Genomic DNA, 17,358 nt, shown 5'->3' on the forward strand with positions numbered 1-17,358 from the left:
AAGGAATTTGCTACTTTAATTTTACTTAAGTTTCATCAACCTAAGGTAGAATTGCAATAAGTGTGAAGAAAAAGTATGGAAACAACAGCTTTTCTGTTGTTTTTTATTCAGCAAAGCATACATTTTTAAAACAAAATCATTCAGGAAAAAAAAAATCTGCTGATACCACAATGCAAACCAAACATAGCAGTTTCCCTACTGATAACATATTGTGATTTTTATTTTGGCATGGAGACATCACAGAAACTCACAGACTTAAAATATATATACAAAGATTCCAAGCGCTTATTTGGGAAATATCATTGGAATGTTATAAAACTGTGAATGGCTTCTAGAACACAATTTACTAAATCAGTCTTTGTTTTCTAGAGTAATCTCATCCTTTGACGGTTGAAAATATATATAATCTCTATTTTTACAACCAGGGACGCACAGTTAATTTTCGTCAGTGGCGGGATTGGCCAGGCTTTCACTGTCTTCGGCTGCTGTGTTGTGTCCCCGTTGGCTTGGAATAGCAGGAAGCACTCGGTTGGTCCGTAGAGGTCCTCCAGATAGAACTGGGGAGAAAGGATAGAACGAGAGACTTTCAAGGTTTGCTTCTCTCAGAGTCTCAGGAGGAATGGCTGTGGGAAAACGAGGTTATTTCTAAAGGAGTGGAGGCATTTCTAAGGAGCTTGTCTCGTTCAGAGCCTGGCTGCAGGGGAAAGCTGTGTCTCTATCCATTCAGGCTTCCCACATGTCATCAGGGATGTCAAATGTGCACAAACACAGGACGGGGCCAAGTTTGATCAAAACGTGATTGGGCCTTGCGTGCCTGGCAGAGCTCTCTTTTCCTGGGGTGGAGTAGCTGTTGATGGCCAAGTCAGCATAACGCTCTAAATGAGCCCCAAGACATCTGTATTACCCTTTTATGCGAACCTCAAAAGGTTCTTGGGGTTCTCTTAGGAAAAGCCCTCTGTACCTTTCCATTTCTTTTTCATAGAGCTGGAGTTGATCTAAGATCTTTATCTTCACTTCTCTCCGCACACTTAATTGTGAAGAGCAAAAAGCTCCTGGGCTCTGCCAAAGAAAACCCCCTCTCTGGCTTCTCCAAGCCCTACCAGGATTCAAGGCCGAGTGACTAGTTAATTAGATATCTTTGTGAGTCATTCCTGCTTAAAGACAACTTCAGGCTTGAATTTCATCCAGTGATTGAATTCACACCATCCCAAACCCTCACTTTTACAGAAATCAGTCAAAGCAGAGGAATGGATCTGTTAAGGAAGAGATTTTGGTTTCTGCTACAAACTCTTTGTGTGAGTTTGGACATACATCTCTACCTCTCCCTTTCCTTTTCTGCAGAAGGACAGGGTTTTACTAAGACCCCATGGTTCACTGTTCTTACCTAAGGAATCCTAGAACTCTTGATTGGTCCCTTCCAAACTACAGCCTGGGGCAGAAAAGACATGTTGGATATTTATTCTGTGCAAACAGTTGCCAGTGTTTTCCATACGTTACCTCATGTAATCCTCCCAACAACCTTATCAGGCTGGCACTTATAGGCTAAGGGAGGAAACTGAAGGTTAAGAAACTTGTCTGAAACAGGGCAGCTCTTAAATCATCCAACCTCTCCAATTAAGAGGGTATGGGGAGAGAGAGTGAGAGAGAGAGAGAGAGAACGTGCATGCTCGCATACATGTTATAAATGACGGGGCTGGGATAGAAAGAAGAGGAAAGGAAGGCAATTAGAATCCAGTATTGCTTGTTTGCATGAGCCAGCTGACTCTGTGTCTTATAGTTTTGCTCCCGGCTCTGCTACTTACTACCTAAGTAATGTTGGGCAAATCATGTAACCTCTCTGAACTCAGTTTTCTCATCTGTACAATAGGAATAATAATAGAACCTGCCTCCTACTACATATATGAGGATATACAAACTCAGAATTTCTGGGGTGTGGGGCCCAGAAATCTGTATAACAAGCATTCCAGGTAATACTTCAAATACACTCAAACTTGAAGATCACTGGCTGAATGGAATATATTTAATATTTTATATTGTAAGAAATTTTTGTACAAAATATTATAGAATAAATCAATAATGTCAAAAGCAATATGGGTGAACAGCATCTACATGATTATTCCTTTCTGTTTAGGGATGCATAGCTTCTGAGTACAGGAATGACACATATTTGTACCTGTTCATCATAGTAAGGAAACCAATGTCAAGAGACCAGTCTTAAGAGAAGAATTTTTTTGGGGCACCTGGGTGGCTCAGTTGGTTAAGCGACTGCCTTCGGCTCAGGTCATGATCCTGGAGTCCCGGGATCGAGTCCCGCATCGGGCTCCCTACTCAGCAGGGGGTCTGCTTCTCCCTCTGCCCTCTTCCTTCTCGTGCTCTCTGTCTCTCATTCTCTCTGTCTCAAATAAATAAATAAAATCTTAAAAAACAAAAAAAAAGAGAAGAATTTTTTTTTTTAGATTTTATTTATTTATTTATTTGAGAGAGAGAGAGAAACAGCACGAGAGGGGAGAGGGTCAGAGGGAGAAGCAGGCTCCCCGCTGAGCTGGGAGCCCGATGTGGGACTCGATCCCGGGACTCCGGGACCATGACCTGAGCCGAAGGCAGTCGCCCAACCAACTGAGCCACCCAGGTGCCCAAGAGAAGAATTTTTAAAGCACCTTCTTAAACACATTAAATAGTACATAGCTAAATAAACTTCAGTCATTGTTTTTACAATCCAAACATAAAAATTCCTCAAGGGAGGGAGTTTTTTTTTTTTCTAAACAAGCATTACCAACTTGGATGAAGCTTTAAAGACTGCTTCTCTTGTATTTTCCTGTAATTTACAAGTTTTGGCGCCTCATGTTCCCTCAAAAAACGAAAGTAAACTGAAATAAGAGTTAGTTGCATCTAGACATGTTAACACTTGCAAAGGAAGCTGAAGAAGTTTCATAATACTTACATTTTTGGTCTGGCAGGGGAGCTAGGTTGTTCCGAGTGATAGGAAGGTCCCTGATCTGGGCTCTGTTTGGGGAGAAATGCTGAAAATTTTGTCCTGGGGACAAACAGAATGGTATCAATCATTTGAGACATAACCAAGGGCGAATTATAAAATCCAATGGATAAGAGAATCATGAAGTTGTTAGAGATCGCCGAGTTTAAGATGCTAACAAGAACCAAAATCATAACAGCTACACTTTATTGAGTTTCTATTATATGCCAGTCACTGTTTCAATGAAAGAAAAAGATGTGGGAAATCAATTCTTGAATAAATTAATTGAAATAAAATTTTATAAACAAGCACAGTTGGCCACCCACTCTATAAAACTTAAAAGTTTGAAAAAATAAAATAGGGTATAAAGTATAACGTATCAATCAAATCTGTGGTGAATGACACAGATAAGTGGGATATATTTTTCTAGATCAGTGTTTCTCAATGCTGGTTGCACATAGGAATTATCTGAGGAGTTAAAAAACAACAACAACACTGCTGCCCTAGCCAAACCCCAGATCAATTAAAAGAGAATCTCTGGGGCTGGAATAGGGCATCAGACTTTTATCCATTCCCAAGGGATTCTAGTGTGCAATAGGATTGAGCATCACTGCCCTAGAAGATGGGATCTGGGTGAAGTCACCTGGGAGATGGCTATTCTCTACTATAGGCTATAAGCAGTGCTCTGCTGGAGCAATGTGTCCTGGCTCTTGGGAACCGATGGTGACAATTTCAGGACTTTAGTGAGGGGGTTGACATCACAGTGGTGGCTAGGCATCGGTCAAGGTAGAAGTATTTACACCATGGAAATCAGCAAGCACTGATCCTTCTGGAGAGCCAGCTGTTAAATATTTATCAACACAATACTGATTATAAAAGAGCGATCCAAATATCTGAAAATAGAAAGGAATACCCAAGTTATTTAGGTCCTTTTAAATAGTTGACCAAATGGGACAGGATTAGACTCATTTGCCAGCTTGGGCAAGAGATGCTCCCTCTCTAAACCTCAATTTCCTGACATACAAAATGGTGAAAATAATTGTATCTGTCTTTATCACTTGTCATAAAAATAAAGTAGGAGAACAAATGTAAAGCATTTAGCTTACAAGGCTAACGCTCAAGAAACATTAGTAATTATTACAGTTTTATTCTGTGAAGTGTTTAACATGATCTCCTGGAGAGTGGAGAATGTATTCATTCGATCTTTTGCCTCGTAGTCTTGTAAGAATCAAAACAACTATAGGACTGCTGATGGGTTTAATTCTTCTGCTTGGGCCGAGTACTCCTTAGAATAAGGGGAGAAAAGCACTAGCCAAGATCCCCTGTCCATCTGCGTAGGGGAGTCCGACGACATATTGTAAGGGCAGACATCTGAGCACTGCCATTTGATGAAAATTGAGCAAAATTTCCAGTCTCTCTGGTGGGTATTATATTTTTATTCCTTTGTATGCTAAAGGTCAAATAACTTCATAAGCTACTATTTAAAAAGAAAACATCCCTGAGTAGAATAACAGTAAGTAATTACAGCAAGTACCCATATCAACTCATACCTTATTTATCCATGACCATTTGAACAGAAATTTGCAAAACCAAGAAATGAGATAATGATAATTATGGATAATGTTCACTGAGAACTTACGACTGTCAGAGACTGGGCTGAATGCTATAGGCATGATTTCATTGAATCTAAACAATCACTTTCCCTTGTGACATAGATACCATCATCACCCCCATTTTACAAATGAGGACCCTGGCTTGGAGGCGTTCTCAAATGCGTTCAGGGTCACTTAATGGAAAGTGACAGAGCCTGGGCTCCAACTTAGGTTTGTCTGACATAGAGCCCATCCTGCCTTCCTAGCAGCCAAAGCCATTTTTACAGGATGCGAGATGGGCAGAAAAGGGATGCGGCAGTGATTTGGGAGGTGGGGGGAGAGCTCAACTTCATTCTGCACTGGCATTTGGCTCAGTTTTGAAGGACAGGGTGGAGCTGTACACAGCCCAAAGCTCTTTTATCTGTGCTGCAGGCACCTCGGGGAGCATCCAGCCCTTGGGGACAGGGTCAAGGACCACTGTCCTAGATTCAAAAGGCAGGAGGGGTTTTCACAGTTAAACAAAGGAATTTAGTTAAGCAACTAAAGAAATTCAGCACTCATCTATTGTGTATTCACCGTATTCCTGAGCCTAGAGCAAGAAGAGGACAAGGCAAGGTGCTCAGGAGGGGATTATAGTGTATGTTGGAAGAAAAACGGGCTAACTTATTCTTTTGGAGCCCCAGAATGGTGGTGTGAGGGCATCACATAGGAAAGAGGGGTCCAGAGAGGTGGAGGTATCTTGAATCCCACAGAGCTCACTTGAATGTCTGCTCTGTCACTTCCTACCTAGCTCTGTGACCTTAAGCAGATGGGCTAACCTCTCTGTGCCTCCATTTCCTCATTTCCAGAATAGGGATTAAGAACTCCCGAAGTGCTGTCAAAGGGGAAGTATGCACTTCACTATCTGCCCCACAGGAGGCTCAACAAGGTGGAGCTGTTCTTCTATCGTTCATAGTAAGAAAGAGCCACAGCTCCTACAGAGGTCAGGGTGACTTTGAGACAAGGGTGGCTTTTGAGCTGGTTCTTAAAAGATTGTACAAATCTAGGGCGCCTGGGTGGCTCAGTTAAGCGTCTGCCTTCGGCTCAGGTCGTTATCCCAGGGTCCTGGGATCGAGCCCCGCATCGGGCTCCCTGCTCTGCGGGAAGCCTGCTTCTCCCTCTCCCACTCCCTCTGCTTGTGTTCCCTCTTTCGCTGTGTCTCTCTCTGTGTCAAATAAATAAATAAAATCTTAAAAAAAAAAAAAGATTGTACAAATCTGCGAAGCACACAGTGGACAGAAGGTATAAATAACACGGGCACCGGGGCGCCTGGGTGGCTCAGTCGTTACGCGTCTGCCTTCGGCTCGGGTCATGATCTCAGGGTCCTGGGATCGAGCCCCGCATCGGGCTCCCTGCTCCACGGGAGGCCTGCTTCTCCCTCTCCCACTCCCCCTGCTTGTGTTCCCTCTCTCGCTGTGTCTCTCTCTGTCAAATAAATGAAATCTTTAAAAAAATAAAAAAAATAAAAAAAAAAATAACACGGGCACCAATGCCACAGAGTGAAAGGTATGGGTTATCAGGGAACTGAGAGACATTCAAGGAAGTGTTCAAGGGGACGGGGGAAAGGATAGGAGATGTGAGGCCCAGACACTGAGAATGGGAAGTGAGGCCCAGTCATGCTGGGAGCATTTTGTTTACCAGCTAAAGAATCTGATCTTTGTCCTGGAAAAGATGCAGCACCTCTGATGAGTTTAAACAGAGGGGTCACAGGATCAGATTCTACAGGATCAGGGAGGAGAGCACATTGCTGCTGGGATAGTCTAGAAAACGGGGGAGAAGGAAGTTCTCTCTTGAAGGAGAAGGGAAGCGAGCACTTTCTTACTTTCAGTGTGATGGCTTGTAAATAACCAGGCTGGTAGCAAACACCACAGAGCTTTCTGTTCCATTTTCTCTGGAAGCTGCTCACAATGAATTAAGCTGATGTGCTCCAAATTTCCTCATTAGGTTAAGTGCCTCATCCCGCATCTCTCTCCATCTAGCCCACTGACAGGTCTCAATGAATGTTAAGTAATAATCATTACAGTTAAATGTTCAGAGTTGCTGATGCAAGCACAGGATATTGGCTGCCAGGAATTCAAACAGTAGGACTGCTAGACCCTATTATTTCTACTAAACGCTAGGGCAGGAAAAGAGAAAATCCAAAGCTAAAGGGACTATCCAAGTTTAAATCAGTGGTGGGTGCAGTGGTATGACTTACAGTATCCGATTGCTTTATCGTATTAGACTTCGTATCAAATATGGGAGATCAATGTTGAAATGTGCTAGATAAACAACTTAAACCACTTAAGTGAACCCTCATAACTGTAGTCCAGAAGCCTCAGTAGTTCTAAAAACAACATTTCAAATTGGGTTAAAAATGTCCACAAAAATAAAATCCATAAGACAGGAAAATCTTTTTGTTTTGGGAAGGACAATGTAATTTCTAAGCACATCGCACCGTGGGTAAATTGGTAAGTATACTAACAAACTGGACTTTGAGATTTCAGGAGAGAAATACATTGCCACGGTGATACTTGCTATTTAGGAGATCTGGGTTTGAGTGCTGATTATGTCATTAATTAGTTGTAAGACTTTGAGCAAACCGTTTTGACTATTCTAGGCCATGTGAATTATAACTGAAAAGGGCCTCATGAGACATAATGGTCTCAGCCTCTGGATGAGTAAGAAACTCGCTCAGAGAGATGACATGTCTTGCTTTATCAATGAGGGCTCATCCAGGAAAAAAGAGACCTCTCCTGGTCTTTCAAACAGGGAATTTCGTATAGACTGTTGGTTATGTCTGCGATAGAAAAGCTAAGAAGACAAATGAAGAGAGGGTAGAAGGACAATCCAGAGATGAGCTGTTATATGAAAAAAAAAAAAAAAAAGCAACCCCCCTTAGGCTGGTGAGATGAGAGGAAGAGGAGGTAGAAGCTCGTGGGGGCCAGAGCCACAGTGAGCAGCTGTGGGGGGTGGGGGCGGGAAGGAGAGGATGGAACCGTCACTGGGGCTTCCAGAGGAAGCCGAGGGACATTGTGTACAACTACACTGCTTTCCCTCATTCTCCTACTCTTCTCCTTCTACCGCGCCTCCTGGGACTTGGCCAAAGTACCTGGAAGCAGCTTCAAGGAAGTCTAGGAAGGTTGTTCCCTGAGAGACAGAAGAGAGCTGGAGGGAAAAGCCTAGATGTGAAAGCAATGAAGCAGTTGACTAGCACATTCACTTAAATTTCATTATCTTTAAAACAAGGTCATTTCTAGCTTGTATCTGAAGCATAGTGCTTAGTATAGGGCCTGGCACATGGTTTTTTAAAACAAAAAACAAAAACCCAAATACTTCCTTGTGTGTACAACACTATATTCAAATCACTGTTCTAAGTACTTTACTCTTTTAATCTTAACAGCAACTCCCAGTCCTATGTTAGGTTTTTTCCTCCCAGTTTTTTCAGGTGAAGAAACAAAAGCCCAGAGATTAAGTAGCAGCAAATAAGTGACAGAGCCGGAATTTAAACCCAGATTTTTTTTTAAAAGATTTTATTTATTTATTTGAGAGAGAGAGAATGAGAGAGAGCACATGAGAGGGGGGAGGGTCAGAGGGAGAAGCAGACTCCCTGCCGAGCAGGGAGCCGGATGCGGGACTCGATCCCGGGACTCCAGGATCATGACCTGAGCGGAAGGCAGTCACTTCACCAACTGAGCCACCCAGGCGCCCCTAAACCCAGATGTTTTAACCACTGGAGTATTCTGCCTCTCGACAAATTAGAATGACAGAGACTCTAACCATTATAAAGACCATATAATCTTCTATCTAAACATGAGAAGAAAATTGCTTTAAAGTCAGTTGCACAATCATTTTAGCAAATCCGTATCTTTAAAAACTCATTTATAGGCTGAAGATTCTTGGGAGATTTATTTTATCACAACTCAGTTGCCTAGAATGGCTCCTAGTTATTACCAGTGCCTAAAAACATTGGTTTGAAAAAATAAATGCTTTGATGTGCCACAGCTAATTATTTAAGATTCCCTTGGAGAATTTTGTTGCTTCTTTTCTGCTATTCTGCAACCCCAGGACTATTCAAGTTACCTCACTGGCAAATGAAGCAAGTTTTCAAAGCAAGCTTATTGAATTTCCTTTTATTTCCAATAATATAGAAGGTTTTAGATGGCACCAGTGACAGAATGTACTAGTTCACTATCCAATATCTATTCTCTTCTCTCTTCAAAACAAAAATCCAATTTTCGAGGGACAGCCATATGCCAAGATAAAAGACTACAATTCCCAACCTCCCTTGCAGATAGGCATGACCATGTGACTAGAGTTCTGGCCAATGAGATGTGAGAGAGACATGGGGAACTAGTTAACGAGAGCTGATTCAGCTGGAGGCATATCCATCTTTCCCCTCTCTGTGCTCCTTTCCTCCTTCTCTAGTTAGCCATAACAGAAGCTGTGGAGCATGCAGATGGAAGGAGCCTAGGCCTTTGGTGATGATGGAGCACCTGGGAACTGCCTAATTCAGACTTCTTTCCTGTGACAGCAATAAAGTCCAATGTGATTGAAGCCGCTGCTACTTTGGTTTCTGTTACAGGCAACTGAGCCCAGTCGTAACTGACAGAGAAAAGACAGACCAAGGCTGTCCTGGGAACAGAAAAAGAACAGGATTTTCACAAATTTCAAAAGCTTTTCAAAAGGGAAGGTATTGGGCACCTGGGTGGCTCAGTCAGTTAAGCGACTGCCTTCAGCTCAGGTCATGATCCTGGAGTCCCGGGATCGAGTCCCGCATCGGACTCCCTGCTCAGCGGGGAGTCTGCTTCTCCCTCTGACCCTCCCCCCTCTCATGTGCTCTCTCTCTCTCTCAAATAAATAAATAAAATCTTAAAAAAAAAAAAAAAGAGAGAGAAGGTATTAGCCAGGACAGGACCAAATCCAGAAAGGAGGCTGGGTTGAGGCCCTGGAGGCCACTAAAGTGTCCAAAAAAATGAAGACCAATATCTTTCCTTCCTTTAACCTCCTGTAGAACCAAAGCAAAAACACTATCTATACCACTAACCACACACTTCAGTGCTTTGTGGAGGAAGTAAAATGTTGGGTGGAGTTTTTCTCAGATACTGGGAAATAGCCTTCCTGTGCTCATTCATATTTATTCTGTGCTTCAGTACATATAAATCTGTATGTGGGGAGCCATACTCTACCTCACATGTTTCGGACAGCAGGCACCTAGAAATGACAGAAGAGAGCCAGACTCATGCTGCGTATTAAATAGGAAGGAATATTTTACATTTCCAAATACGCATGTTCCTCCTCTTGGTCCTTCCTTCTTCTGTGTTTGACAGAAATAGGGGTTCAAGATACAGCATTTTTTCTCCCTCTCAACCCTACTATAAGGAAAACAACAGAAAGCCGTGGATAAAAACACCGGACATTCCACGGAGAGATACTAGGGAGTGTGCTGGATTGCACTGAAATGGGGACAGGAACGTCCAACTGGTGTCGAAGGGGACTGTGGTTATTCACATCCAGCCCATTAGGACCAAGTGGGATTTGGGTTCAGTGTTGCCTGACTTTTTAATTTCTCAAGAGAAGCTAGAATTTTCGATTTTTATGTAAAACTTCATGATTTTTAAACATTAGCCATTAACTCACTTGAAAACAAAACAAGACACTGTGGTAATGAACTGATTTGGGAAGCTGTTTCATAGCCTCTGCTTTACGACAATGGTTCCCTTTCTCTGGTGTGCATCAGAATCAACTGTGGCCCATCTAAAAAATTAAATGTTTTAGTGTGATACATTTATTTAAAAGGGGTGATTAGATACATATTGTTTGTATGTGTATAAAAACAAATTCTTCAGTGTGATACATTTATTTAAAAGGGGGATATGTCCTTATGTATAAATATTTCATGTGTGTGTATATGTGTGTGCACACACGTGTATAAAACATCTCTGGAAGAATACAAAAAATAACATCAGTAGTTCTGATGTGGGGTACTGTGTAGCTGGGGGAAGAGACAGGAGGGAGAAATGCAATGTGAGCCTTTGGAATGCATGGAAACTTGAGCCATTAATGTGTGAATGTGTTTCCTTTCTACGTGGATACACAGAAAGCATTGCCATTTTCCCTCTTCCCTCACCAAGATTTTGCTTCGGTAGGTCTGGAGTAGGGATTGAACACCTGATTTAAAAACAAGCCATCACACAAACAAATCAAGCCCTCATAATTGATTTTGCCACTTACCCCTGGTTAAGAATCTTTGCTACTGGAAATACTAACATTCCCGCTTGAATCTGCCAGTCACCACACATATTTGCTGGGAAGATGAGAAGGCACATACTTCAACATGATGACTGCTCTCAGGGTGGAAAAGCAGAATGCTTCCACAGCCTGGAGATCTTGAATCCAATGGATTCAAGGAAAAAAGTTGGCCCTAATCACCATTTTGTTCTGGCCCTGCCCTCTAGGCTACTACCGTCAGTCCAGTTCCTCACCCAGAACTACAGGAAACATTTCTCACATAGAGAGAGCTTGCCCGGAATGAGGGAGAAGGAAGCAAGGACAATACCTGATGAAGGATTGTGTAGGTGAGGAAGATGGGGCAGCCCCAAGACCTCCTGCTGACCAGACCTGCTGGTGAGCAATCTGTCTAGCAGCTTATCAGAAGAAGACACAGTCCAAGCCTTACAGAACACCTGGTTAGAATCACCTCTCCAGGGGTTATCTAGCAATGTCTGGCAGCCAGTTCTGTTGTGCAGTAAGTCCTGCTCGCTTCGGCTTTTCTGAGATCGCTGGGCCATCTGATGAGTACCGGAGCTCAGGCCAGCTTGGGAAGTGGCCCCCTGGGAAGCCACCAGAAACTTATTGCCCAGGGTGATGGGAGGGAGACTCTGCGTTCTGATTGGTGGAAGCCCCTTATGGGCCAGAGGCTTCTTTTCTGGCAAGAGATATTTTGAATTCTCCAAGGTTCTCTTCTTAAAGTCGATCATAGCCACCTGATCACCAGGCTCGTCTTGGCAGTTGGTCTCCACGATGCTGTCAAAGGTGGTGATGATGTCATCGACTTCCGAGGTGTGCTCCCCCCTGTGTCGGTCCCTGCTGTGATCCTTGTGATAGGCCCTCTGCTCTTCTTTTTTGTTTTTGCAGAAGATTTGGTTGAGCATGCTAAATCGTCCCTCCTTCTTCTGGGGTCTACTGTTCTGGGAAGGAAGGGGTCGAGTAGGCTCTGTTCTATGGGGATATAAAATAACAAGGATGCTATGAGGAGATAGGAAATAGAGACAATCCCCAACCAAAAAAACCCAAAAAACCTCCTTCTGTTCCATCTGCTTGAGAAGGTTGTCTGAGGTCATCCAAAGACACCCCAAAGCCGTGTCAAGTCAAAGGTGATGTGGAGGAATTTGCAACACCCTTTGTCACTTCCTTCCTTGCCATAGTCACTTCTCAGCCCAGTTATTTCTTAGATTCCTCTTAGTTCCTCAGGAGCTGTCCTTTCACAAAATTTACCTCTAGAGAATCTCCTTTCACCAAGGGATAACCTAAGCTGAACCTCACTTCTCAAGGACAGTGGGAGTGTAAGTTTTAAGTCACAGAGATGAAGGTCAAGCATGAGTTGAGGCTTCAACTAATGGGAGTGGGGTATGCTCGCAGAGGTGGGGGAAGTGTGGTTTGGGCTTTCTCTGAAAGAGATCGCAGCAGATCTGCGCAGAGCTCGGACATTATCTACTTCAGGAAGCTGGCCCATTTTACGCTATTTGGACGTTCTTCGCTTCCCTTTCAGTTTTTACTGAATTTCCTATTGAAAAAATACTTAAAAAAAAGTATACTAAGGGAAACCAAGGGAAGAAGCTTTTGTCTGGGCTTCAGCTGCTCGAGGAAGTGTGTATGCCAGAGATCGGGCGTGGCAGCAGAAGCAAAGTGAGCAATACCCAATGGGCAGGCAAATTCTAAAGAAAAAAAGGTCAGCAGTTGTCCGGCTGGTTCCTCTGCTGTGGTGAGTTTCCCTGAGGCACCATTCTGTTTTTGTTCCTTGGAAAATTCTGTTATTCTCTTTTGAGGCCACAATTGACTTAGTGCTTTCTGTGGTACGAGTTAATGATGAAACCTGACCCATGTGCATGTCCTAAAAGCCAGATTGCAACATTACTTTTTGGAGTGAGATATTGTAATCTGTAATTTGAAAAACATCACCACTTGACTGCATATAATTCATGTTTTTCTTTACAGGTCACACAGTGTGTAATTGAATCTTTACTTCCATGATGTATTTATATCTTTCTTCTTTCATCTTCCACTAGGCTTTTTGAACTATTGAACACAACTTCTGGACCCCTGATATTACCAGAGAGAGCCCCAGGGGATCTCTAACATTCTCTAAAGTGGACCTGTAGAGACTATTTCCCTGTGTGAATTAATCCTACATAAGTGTCTTCTACAATCTCTCCTCCTTCTGTTACAGACTGTGATTTAGGCCAGTGGGGTCTCAGAGTGCGGTCCACTGAACCCTGCGGGTGGGGTCCCTAATAGTCTTCAGGGGTTCCATGAGGTTAAAACTATATTCATAATAATATCAAGATGTCTTTTTCACTGTGCTGCTTTTTGCTCCAAGGGTACAATTGAGATAGTGAGTGAAAGTATTGGGCTCCTTGGAACAAATCAAGACAGTAGCATCAATGGACTTACATTTAAAAAAATTATCATTTAACTTATTAATGTCCAGTAAAAGTGATTAATTTTATTAAATATTAACCTTCGAGTATACATTTTTTGACAAAACAGGAAGTACTCGTAAGCAATTCCACTATATAATGAAGTATGACAGTTGTCTTGAGGCAAAACACTTGTGTAATTGAGTTGCCAGCTAACCCAGGCACTTTTTTTTTTCACAGAACACCATTTTTATGACTCACAGACAAACTATGGTTATTTGGAGTTGCCTATTTGCAGAAATTTTCTCAAAAATGAATAAAATAAGCCTGCCATTCCAAGGTAAACAATTGACAGGAATTGCTGCCAATGACAAAAGTCCAGTTTTCAAGCAAAAATTAGAATTTTGAAAAACCTGTATGCATGCTGTAAGCTTGACAGCTTCCTGATACATAAAGGCTTTTCTGATAAGATCAGTGGTGATATTAACAAACGTGATTTTTAAAAATTGTATAATGAAATGTGTCATTTGGAAGATATTCACAACTAACTGAACCAGTATTTTCCAAATGACCAGAGCAAGATGTTATAAAGTCATGCATGGGTATAAAACCCATTTAAAGTGCAAGGTAGACTAATGGATTTTGACACAACAGAGTATAAAAAGATCATTGATATGCCGACAGTCCACATTGCAACTAACATTTAGGAAACTAACACTTGTCAAGTTTTGGTGTAATATCAAAGAAAAAGTACCCAAAATTATCTCACAACACCACTGAAATATTCTCTTCTCCAACTACATGTTTACGCAAAGCCAGATTTTTTTCAGACACTTCAATCAAAACAAAGTATTGCAAGAGATGGAACACAGGAGTAGATATGGGAATTCAGCTGTATTGTATCAGGCTTCTGTTAAGATATCAAAGAGATCTGCAAAACAATGTGAAGCTAGGCTATTCTTCTCATTACAACTTGTTTTTAGTTTTGGAGAATAGGTTATTTTTAACTAAAAACATGGTATTTATGTCAACATGTAAATGTAATGGGGTTAATATTGCTTTACGTGAATAACTAAATAAATAGTTTATTAAAAATTTGTTTTAATTTCTAATGCCATAAATATCGATAGGTGTAACTCACGTCCACAAAAGCTCTCTGGGGTTCCCCATTTTTAGAAGTGCAAAAGGGTCCTGAGAACAAAAAGTTTGAGAATTGTTGATTAAGGAAAAAAAGAAGATGAAGAGACCATGGCATAAAGGGAAGAAGAAAGGGAGAAAAAAGAAAGAAGTGCCAGTCGAGCGGGCATCAGGGCTGATGGATTTGGGCTCGTGACTGTCATTTTGCTCCACCGAGTTGAGAACATGTCACCCTCTGTTAGACAATGGCAAACACAATATTAAGGTAATGCTGGCTTTGTACATCAGCAAGTTCAACAATTGTAACCGATTTTATACATCGCTGAGAGGAAGAAAACCAGTGCCTGCTGGTGCACTCACCTGCTCTCCTGGGAGAGGAGTCTGATGCAGGCCGCGTGGCCGCAGTACAGGGCGTAGGCCAGGGGCGTGCTCTCCTTGGTGTCTCGCAGGTTGCTGTCCATGCCCAGCTCCAGCAGTGACTGGACACAGTCTGCCTTCCCTGCAGCTGCAGCCCAGTGCAGCGGGGTCCTGGGGGACCACAGGGGAACAACACAAGAGTCAGAGCACAGACATGGCCCAGGTTGCTTAGCTGGCGACAGGTCCTGTTCAAAGTCTGGGCACGGCCTGAAACACACGTTGCTATGTAGGCCGTGGAAGTGGTAAGCATTAGATGCAGCTTCAGGATGATGGTGTGTCTGTCGGAGCCTGTCCTCTAATTCTAAGCATCCCCTGGCCTACTGCCTTCTCTGGCCTTCCTGAGAATGTCCTAGAAGAGGAAGTAGTGGGTCAAAGGCTGTGGATAATTTTCAGGCTCTTTATACACAGGGCCAAGCTGTCTTCTAAGAACATTGACTCAATTTAGCCACCTACCAGCTGGGTCCCTATTCCTTCCCTAAACTGAGTGTTATCAGAGCCTTCAAAAACCTCTGCCAATTTGGTAGGCAAAATGATACTTCAGGGTTGTTTTCTTCTGCATTTCTTTAATAGTGAAGTTGAACTTTTGAAATACATTTTTGTCATTTGAGTTTCCTCACTGAAATGACTCTTAATATCTTTTGGCTGTTTTTCTGTTAGATTATTAGTTTTTCTTGTTATTTATGTGGGCTCTTTATGTATTAAAGGTATCAATCTTTTTGCAAACATTTTCTCTAATTTGTTACTTGACTTTTAATTTTTTAGTGATTTTCCATAAAATTAAAAAAAATAACCATTAATCATCTCTTCACTTTCATTTCTTTCATAACTTTATGCTTAGAAAGCCCTTCATCAGCCAGAAGGTAGGTATATATTCATCAGTATCTAAGCCTTTATTAAATTGTAAAACCAGTATTTTCTTAGGAAAAAAAAGCAAGGGACTGGGAGAAAATACTGTAATTTATAAATTGCCCTGGGAAACGCTCAGTCCTGAGGCAGGAAAGAAGGGCATGGACAGCTTCTCCTTGGCTTTGTGGTGGGGCCTCAACCTTGGGCAGAAGGGCAGCCAAGTGGGCTCTCAGACATGGAGGCAGCTGAGGGGCTCAACCGAGAAGGGCTCAGTTGGGGCTATCTATGAAGGTATATGAGCCTTAATATTTGGAGAGTAGCCTTGTCCCCAGTGTGGCCAGTGCCCCGAGGTGTGGATTGTATCTCCTGTCAATCAAAGCATCCTTCACCTCAGATTATGCTATGGGCAGCAATTTGAGACCACTTAATAGGACCATATTTTTTTTCAATATAGTGATCAATCACAGTGCTTATTTGAATATGTGGCAGATGTGATTCATTCCACCCTACTTGAGAGAGGTCTCCAGACAATGTTTATTATGAAATAGGATGAGGCACCAGCCAGATTATGCCATCCTGTTTAGAGGATATATTGCCAATGAATTCAGTAGATGAAGGGCTGGACATCAATTTCATCAGGTTTACTAACACATGACCACCCACTGTGGAACAGCTTGAAATATTTCTTCACAACAACTGTGAAGACTGACTGTTTTAATTCTTCGGACTACCAACATGGAAAAAGAGGTCCGGAAGAACAGTGGGGAAACTGAAAATATTTTTCAGAAAAACAAGGGGAGTATATAGACAACTCCTAACTAATACACATAGAGCTTTTGTGCGCCATCTGTAGTATCCAATTTCAAGTGATCTCAGCTGTAATTCCTTTCTTATCTCCAAACTTCCTGCAAACACAGCAGACTGGTTTCAGCCATCACAGCGTGGAGTTGGAGGGTGAGAGCCCATGATGGAAGAAATTCATTAGAGATGGCCGAGGAGGTAGTCTCTGAATGGCAGGAAATGATGGCTCTGAGCATGCAGCATTGGTTGAGGTATCAGCAGCTATGGAATGATTTATAGGACATGGAAACATCCCCTAGAGAATTCCCAGAAACATGTAGTGGGGGGAACGTGATGGAAGACTATCTTTCCTGAAGATAAATGGGTTGAGTATTAAAGTCAAGTCTGACCCCAGGCGCTGATGAAACTTGGGACATTTATGCCACATAAGCTACTTCTGGGTCACATGTGCTGTGCCATCAATCTCAGGCTAATTTACACCATGTTTTATTTTAATTTTAATTTTTTAAAGATTTTATTTCTTTATTTGACAGAGAGAGAGAGAGACAGTGAGAGAAGGAACACAAGCGAGGGGAGTGGGAGAGGGAGAAGCAGGCTTCCCACCGAGCAGGGAGCCCGATGCGGGGCTCGATCCCAGGACCCTGGGATCATGACCTGAGCCGAAGGCAGACGCTTAACGACTGAGCCACCCAGGCGCCCCTACACCATGTTTCAAATATCATAGATCTATAAAGTACTTTAATATCTAGGAGGACTAGGGCCCCCCACATTTTCCCTCTATTTTTTTTTAATCACTGCCTTATTTTTCTTTCCTTTTCTTCAAACACTTTCTGTGAAGAAGGAAAAGACAGGAAATCACAGTTACTACAAATGCTTAAGGTACTTACACCTCTGAAAATTTTGAAAAAATTCTAGTACTGAGGCAAGCTCACAGTTT

General features: G+C 42.3%; 1 protein-coding gene across 1 annotated transcript in view; it reads right to left on the minus strand.

Moving 5' to 3' along the window:
* Positions 1–435: 435 nt before the first annotated feature.
* ANKRD55 (ankyrin repeat domain 55) overlaps positions 436–17,358 on the minus strand; it is an 88,630-nt gene continuing 71,707 nt past the window's right edge. The window contains exons 8-11 of the mRNA XM_021702013.1: positions 14,718–14,885; positions 11,141–11,802; positions 2,942–3,034; positions 436–557 (exon numbers count right to left, since the gene is read on the minus strand). Coding sequence (XP_021557688.1) covers positions 436–557; positions 2,942–3,034; positions 11,141–11,802; positions 14,718–14,885 — 1,045 coding nt within the window. The remainder of the gene's footprint in view (positions 558–2,941; positions 3,035–11,140; positions 11,803–14,717; positions 14,886–17,358) is intronic.

This window comes from Neomonachus schauinslandi, chromosome 7 (assembly GCF_002201575.2).
Source record: "Neomonachus schauinslandi chromosome 7, ASM220157v2, whole genome shotgun sequence".
Lineage (NCBI taxonomy): Eukaryota > Metazoa > Chordata > Mammalia > Carnivora > Phocidae > Neomonachus > Neomonachus schauinslandi.